Genomic DNA, 7262 nt, shown 5'->3' with positions numbered 1-7262 from the left:
TCAAATTTGACATATTAAAAAAAATCAAAGAATCGAAATAAATTAAGGAAATATACAAAACAAAATCAAAATTGGCCTAAATTTTAAAATTGAGTTCAAAACAATGTATTGTAACACCACAAAAAAACTAGGCTAAAAAAACCAAAAAAAATTGTCGAGGGCTCTTTGCCGAGGGCCTGACCCTGTGGCCCTCGGCAAAGAATTTTAAAAATAAAAATAAAAAATCTTTGCCGAGGGCCTATCCTGGCCCTCGGCAAAGGTCTTCTTTGCCGAGGGCCTAGCCTCGGGCCCTCGGCAAAGCCGATTTATAAAAAAAATTTGGCCGAAAACTGGTTTTTAAAAAATCTTTGCCGAGGGCCTGGTCTGGGGCCCTCGGCAAAGACTTAAAAAAAAATTTGCCGAACCTTTGCCGAGGGACTAACGGGTGGCCCTCGGCAAAGTTTGACGGGAAATGGCCGCCATGACCCAACGGGCCTACTTTGCCGAGGGCATCTTTGCCGAGGGCCGAGGCCCTCGGCAAAGATTTGATTTGCCGTGGGCCTGTCTTTGCCGAGGGCCGTTCTTTGCCGAGGGCTCCTGTGTCTGGCCCTCGGCAAAGAGTCTCTTTGCCGAGTGCCCGATATTTGGCCCTCGGCAAAGCCTCAGGCCCTCGGCAAAGTACGCGTTTCCAGTAGTGCGGCCGGGCTCCCGGCGGCTGCCCTACCCGGCCGGCCGTCTGATCGATACACTCGGCCCCGCCTGTCGCCCGCTCGCTCGATCACGTAGTCGCCTGCCTGCATTTCCGTTCCACAAACGCGACAAAGTAGTCCACGGCGGGTTGCTTTGCGCGCGGGCCTGGGCGCTGTGGGGTTTTTTTCTCGAATACGCAAGAGCATTGCATATCATTGTATTAAAAAGATAGAAGTTTAAAATTTAATAGAGACCGTTTCTGGCCCGATGGTTGGACGCTGTAGGTTTTCCTCGCTCGTGGCCCGCCACCGCCTAGCCTACACGTAAAATACAATAGATACTGTTCCTGGCCCGACGGTTGGGCGCCGTGGGTTTTCCTCGCTCGTGGCCCGCCAACGCCTAGCCTACACGTTCGTACAACGTGAAGGCGGTACTAGTACAAGATACAGAGAGGGGCAGAGAGGGAAAGGCCGGGCACCCCGATTCCTTGCCGTCCCCCTACACCCTCTCGCCCTCGCCCTGCCTTTAATTCGGGGCCGCCGCGCACGCCGCACGCTCTCCCGTCTCGCTCCTGCCTCCCACCACGCGCGTCCAGACCCTTCTTCTTCTCGATCCCTCATACATACTAGCTCTCGTCCTGCGCCTATAATGCACAGCCCCTCCTTGCCTGCCCCCTCTCGCTTGCAGCCTGCTTGTGCCTTTCACGGGGAGGGTTCTTCGGTGCTTCTCGTCTTAGGAGCGAGGCGGCCGGCAGAGTTGCTCAAGGTAGAACGAAGCTTGTGCAGCCCAGCGTCGTCGAGGAGAAGATAGCTCGCTTCTACCGGAGGTAAAGAAAAGCTAGCTAGATTAGTCTTTCCCTGTTGGTGCATCTGCAGTTCCATCATCACTAGAGTCCTGTCAAGACTCTAGACAAGTCAAAAGGTTCATAATAGCGGAAAGCAAAAGATCTCTCATTTCGTGCTAAGCTGCTGCTCTTCTCGGTTTCGCGCTTTCTGATGCACTGTGGCATGCAAATTAAGCTGCTTTATAAGTAAGAGGCGAATGCTTGCTGCCGTGTCCAGGTCCAGGCAGGTCTAGCCGTGGTGCAGCGGTGCTGGTGGCGGCGACTGGAGTTGGCGAGGTAAGGGAACGAAGCTGCTGCACGCGACGCGAGGAGCGCGCCCGATCCACCAGACCGTGAAGCTGGCGGCCGGCAAGTGGTGGGAGCGGCCAGATGACACGGCCATGCCCGGCATGGACCCGGGCGGGGGCGGCAGCTCGCGCTACTTCCACCAGCTGCTCCGGCCGCAGCAGCAGCAGCCCTCGCCGCTGTCGCCCAATTCCCACGTCAAGATGGAGCACCACAAGATGTCTCCGGACAAGAGCCCTGTCGGCGGCGAGGCCGAGGCGGGCGGGAGCGGGAGCGGCGGCGGCGTCGGCGGTGACCAGCCGTCCACGTCGGTCATGGTCCCAGTCGAGGGTGGCAGCTGCGGGGGAGGCAGCGGGACGGGCACGCCCAAGCGGCGGCCGCGGGGCCGCCCGCCGGGCTCCAAGAACAAGCCCAAGCCGCCCATCATCGTGACGCGCGACAGCCCCAACGCGCTGCACTCGCACGTCCTCGAGGTCGCGGCCGGCGCCGACGTGGTCGACTGCGTCGCGGAGTACACGCGCCGCCGGGGCCGCGGCGTGTGCGTGCTCAGCGGCGGGGGCGCCGTCGTCAACGTGGCGCTCAGGCAGCCCGGCGCGTCGCCGCCCGGGAGCATGGTGGCCACGCTGAGGGGCCGCTTCGAGATCCTCTCCCTCACCGGCACGGTGCTGCCGCCGCCCGCTCCCCCCGGCGCCAGCGGCCTCACGGTGTTCCTCTCCGGCGGCCAGGGCCAGGTCATCGGCGGGAGCGTGGTGGGCCCGCTGGTCGCCGCAGGGCCCGTCGTCCTGATGGCCGCGTCGTTCGCGAACGCCGTGTACGAGCGGCTCCCGCTGGAGGGGCAGGAAGAGGAGACAGCGGCGGCTGCCGCCGGGGCCGAACCACAAGATCAAGTCGCGCAGTCGGCTGGACCGCCCCCAGGTCGGCAGCCGACGGCGTCTCAGTCCTCTGGTGTGACCGGAGGAGGCGACGCTGGCGGTGGCGGCATGTCGCTCTACAACCTCGCTGGGAATGTAGGGGCCTACCAGCTACCGGGAGACAACTTTGGAGGCTGGAGTGGAGGCGGTGGCGGCGTTGTCCGGCCACCGTTTTGATCCATGCCTTGACACACCCGATTCGCATCCACATCATCACAAAGATTCAAATGGTGCCCGCAAGCTCTTGCCATATCCTAGCTAAACCGGGAGCTGAAGCTAGGCTTAATGGAGCTGAGCCCGAGACATGTATATGCATGCTGGATTATTGTTCATAGGAGAGACCTTTCATCTGGGCGCTATAGTATAATGCATGCGTTTACGCATGAAGATCTGCATTGAAAATCATGAGGTGTTTTAAGATGGTTGTGATATGATTAATCAAGGAAAAGAGGAAGCTAGAGATTCGATGCACGCAAGAGCTAGTTCAATAAACTATAAAGGTCAGTGAGATCCGATGTTTTGTGTTTCCAGTTTTTCTTTTCTTTTATTTTTTCATTTGTATTGTGTTATTATATTCTGATTGTATCTCTTGCTGTAGAATGATGTTTCTATTATAAACCATTTGCTTATCTTCCCCTACAATCGCTGTACCCATGCATTACAACAACTCTTTCATGGTCCCTTTCACATATATGTTTTCATTTTTCTCACACAATAATTTTTGGTCAAATATTGAAAGGTTCAACCTAGTCAATGTTTCATGTTTCAAGCTAGCGTTACTTGGGTCAAATATGTTAGGCCATGTTCGGTTCCGAGCTCCTAAAACTTTAGTTCCTAAAAGTTTTAGGCAGCCTTCTAAAACCTCCTAAAAAAAGTGTTTGGTTGCACCTCCTAAAACTGACTAAAAGCAATAAATGTTGTTGAACAAAGACACTTTTACCCTTCTTCCTCCTACCCCTGCTACCCTGCGAGCAAAAAGCTCTTCCTCGCCAGCGCCGCTTCTCCTCTTTGCTCCGTGGTCGCCGAGTGAGACCCCCGTGCCAACCATCCCCGCCCCCAGCGCAGGATGGAGGCGCGAGAGGGAGGGAGGGTGGGAGAGAGAGAGGGAGGGGGCAATAAATGAGAGGTAGTGGGGGTTCAGGAAGGACTTTAGGAGGTTTTAGGAGGAGGTGAAGCTCCCTAAAGTTTTTTGCCCCTTCTAAAGTTTTTATGAGCTTTTAGGAGGAGGTGTTTGGTTCTTTAGGCAAGCGAGGCCATCACCACCGCATCAATGTGATTGGGGAGGGCCATCATGGCCAGATGCACCGAGGGAGGGAGCGCCGCCACCTGCTTCCCGTGCTTGAGATCCATGGGGGAGAGGGCCCGTCGCTGACCGAGGGTGAGGAGCCGCCGGGAAGGGGCGCCGCCGCCGTCAGTGGAGGATAGGGGCCGCAAGAGGCCCGCCGCCGCCAGGATGGAGGGAGAAGGGGGCGCAGGATGGAGGCGCGAGAGGGAGGGAGGGTGGGAGGGAGAGAGGGAGGGAGGGGGCAATAAATGAGAGGTAGTGGGGGTTCAGGAAGGACTTTAGGAGGTTTTAGGAGGGGGTGGAGCTCCTAAAGTTTTTGGCCCCTTCTAAAGTTTTTATGAGCTTTTAGGAGGAGGTGTTTGTTTCTTTAGGCAAATTTTATCCAGATTTTAGCTCCTAAAGTTTTTAGGAGGGGTAACCAAACAGGGCCTTAGCTTATTGTAATATCTGAAACATATGCAAGTAGGTCTAGACTACAAATATCTTGTGCATGTGTTTGGACTTTGGACATTATTGTGTTTTCCTCAAGATTCAAGAATGAGGCCTGCCTCAGTCCATGTAGTTCTTCCTTCGCTCCTTCCCCCCTTCCTTTCTCCTATGAGTTACTGCATGACGAAGAGCACAGGGTAGTATGAGTACTGGTTTTTGTGTACTTGGGCCCGTTCGTGTATCTTTAAACCCGGCTTGATCCGATTCTTTTTTCATCCGAACAGTGTTTTTCTCTAACAAATTCCTCCAGATTCCTCCAAATTTCTCCAGAATTCCTCCGAGCGAACGGGCCCCGTTCGCTCGGAGAAATTCTGAAAAATTTTGGAGGAATCTGAATGAATCTGAAGAAATTTGTAAGAGAAAAATACTATTCCCAATGAAAAAAGAAGTGGATGGAGAATGGTCGGCAGGACCGCAGGATGCGAGGTCCAGGAGAGGGATCAAAAGTCTTGTCTGTCCCTCTCTGTCTATTTGTTTCACCTGCTGCATTTTTTAATGGCCTCTGGAGTCATGTGTCTGAGATACACGAGTATGTAGAGCCAGAAGCCGATGGCTAGCTAGCTGTGGCCTGTGGCATGTGGGTAGAGGTGCAAAGAAGTGGCAGTGACTCAGTGATGCCGCATTGCCGCTGCAGCACTCCACTGTATCACAAACCTGCAATGGGGGACACTGACCATAAGACGCCAAGACCAAAGTTGACGCTGCAGGAAGCAGAACTAGCGAACAGTATGCATGCGACGTAGGATCCTGCTGCATCTGCATCTTGCACCCTCCAAGTACAAATGGACAATTCTGGAAAGAGGGGTCCGTTCCCTGCAGCCCTGGCCCTTAAATGGAAAAGTGGACGAAGCTTTCGCTTTTGCGTAATTTCTGGGCGCGATGAAAAGCCTCCAGCTTTGGAACTTGCTCTTGGCTTTGAAAACTTTTGTCGTTGGAGAGATGCCAATGCGCCTGGCTAGACCTGGTCAAGGTGCGCTCTCTCTCTCTCTCTCTCTCTCCATGCATGTCCACTTGTCGACTCGCTGCACTTCAGATGAGGTGTATTTTTTAGCAGATTCAGATGAGGTGTATTGCTCTTGCTCCAAGATGCACAGTTCTAGCTAGTTTCTCTATCATAAGTATTTGTCTTAATAAGATCTCCTAAACATATGACAAACTGTATTTTAATTGAATTGGTGTCTGTTGGTTAATTTTGAACCTAATTTGCCAATAATATGGTCCTTCATGAAGTTATGTTGCCCTTTCTTGTGATTAGTATATCAGTTGAAATTTAACCCAATATAAAACTCGTTGCCTATAATGTATTTGCTGCAATTGTTTGCATGCAATATAATGATCAGTTTTTTCCAGTAGTATCCTTATTATATTAGATGCTTCTCTGTCAAAATTGACATCAAATAGCATAAAGTGATAATATTTAAATTGAACTGAAGGTTTACCTGTTGACTAGGAAAATACATGATAAAATGCTTGCGCCGCATGAAAATATATATTAACCTGGCCTTGTGGTTGTTGGCTGCGGTCATCATGCGAATCTGGTTTGACGCTATATATATATACCTACAACAATTGATAAACTATATATTTTGCTTATCTCAATTTCTATAACAAGGGTATAATTTAGCATAAAATATAAAGTGAAACATTAGTATATATAAGAAGTTGTTATGTACTAAATACAATATTAAAGGACTTTACTCCCATTACTCCACAGCTGTGTCAACTTGGTCTCTCGAACATTTTTTTTGTCTCACATTATGCCTCTAGGTTCAAACCGGTAAAGTACAACCCGCAGATAATCACATTTTTCATTTTTTTTTTTTGCTTCTCCTTCTACAAGTTTACTTAATTTGAAACTACGTGCTGGATGGTATTGTGCTACAAAACAATAAGAATTTTCTCTGATCTATTTGCATAAGTTATGATATGTATATTTTAGCAAGGCCGCTGTTAAGCGGACGGAGAGATGTTTTTTTAACAAAAATAGATGCTTCTGCATTCATTTAATGTGTATATTAAACTTTATATATATATATATATATATATATATATATATATATATATATATATGTGCATGCTTTTAATTTTTATGCTAATATATCGTTGTTGCCCCAGTTGATATACATATTCCGGTCAAAGTTACTTGTCATATTTGATAATATATGTGTAGGGTCTTCAATTCAATTCATATCTTTTACCACTAATTTTTATAGGATATATTCTTTAAATGCTTAAAGCTTATGAATGTTGCAAGTATTTTTTTTTCAATCCAGTTTTACACATATAAGTTTCTAGACTAATTAAACAATCTAAAAGTATTGATGTTTGTAACTTATAAGGTTTGACTAAATCATGCTCTAAACGACACATTTTTATATATTGGGGTAGTATTTCTTTACCACATACTTAATGCTAGAGATAGCTGTGTATATACATGCCACTATACTCTGAATTTGCAGCATTGAACTCACACTGACATACTTGTGGATCTCTAGAAATTTGCTAAATATATCTAACTGTGATAGAGAGAACAAATAATATGTTTGAAATTAGGCCTTGTCAATGTTAGTTTTATAAGAGTTTCATTCTCATTAAATGAGATGGAACATTTGCTGAACTACTAACATAGCAAGAATATGTGGAGATAGGGAATGAGTTTCATGTAGATGAAACATGGTTTACAAATTTAGGGTCCATTTGGTATAGCTCTAGCTCTGGGATCCAGGTTGGATAGATTAAGTTAAAGTGGTTTAGAAATTTATATCTAGTCTAAACTATA

General features: G+C 48.9%; 1 protein-coding gene across 1 annotated transcript; it reads left to right on the top strand.

Annotated features, from left to right (window-relative positions):
* The first annotated feature begins 1355 nt into the window (after nucleotides 1-1355).
* Nucleotides 1356-3237, top strand: LOC136464321 (AT-hook motif nuclear-localized protein 25-like). Its single transcript, XM_066463281.1, has 2 exons — nucleotides 1356-1495; nucleotides 1731-3237. The coding sequence occupies exon 2, from the start codon at nucleotides 1894-1896 to the stop codon at nucleotides 2884-2886; it is 993 nt and encodes a 330-aa protein (XP_066319378.1). The 5' UTR covers nucleotides 1356-1495; nucleotides 1731-1893; the 3' UTR covers nucleotides 2887-3237.
* Nucleotides 3238-7262: the final 4025 nt, after the last annotated feature.

Source organism: Miscanthus floridulus, chromosome 7 (assembly GCF_019320115.1).
Source record: "Miscanthus floridulus cultivar M001 chromosome 7, ASM1932011v1, whole genome shotgun sequence".
Lineage (NCBI taxonomy): Eukaryota > Viridiplantae > Streptophyta > Magnoliopsida > Poales > Poaceae > Miscanthus > Miscanthus floridulus.
Note: the sequence above shows the minus strand (reverse complement) of the source record. Positions and strands in the feature narration are given on the sequence as shown.

What these genes read in the sequence shown, in the direction of transcription:
- LOC136464321 (XM_066463281.1), top strand. Translation starts at nt 1,894, where the DNA reads ATGCCCGGCATGGACCCGGGCGGGGGCGGCAGCTCGCGCTACTTCCAC.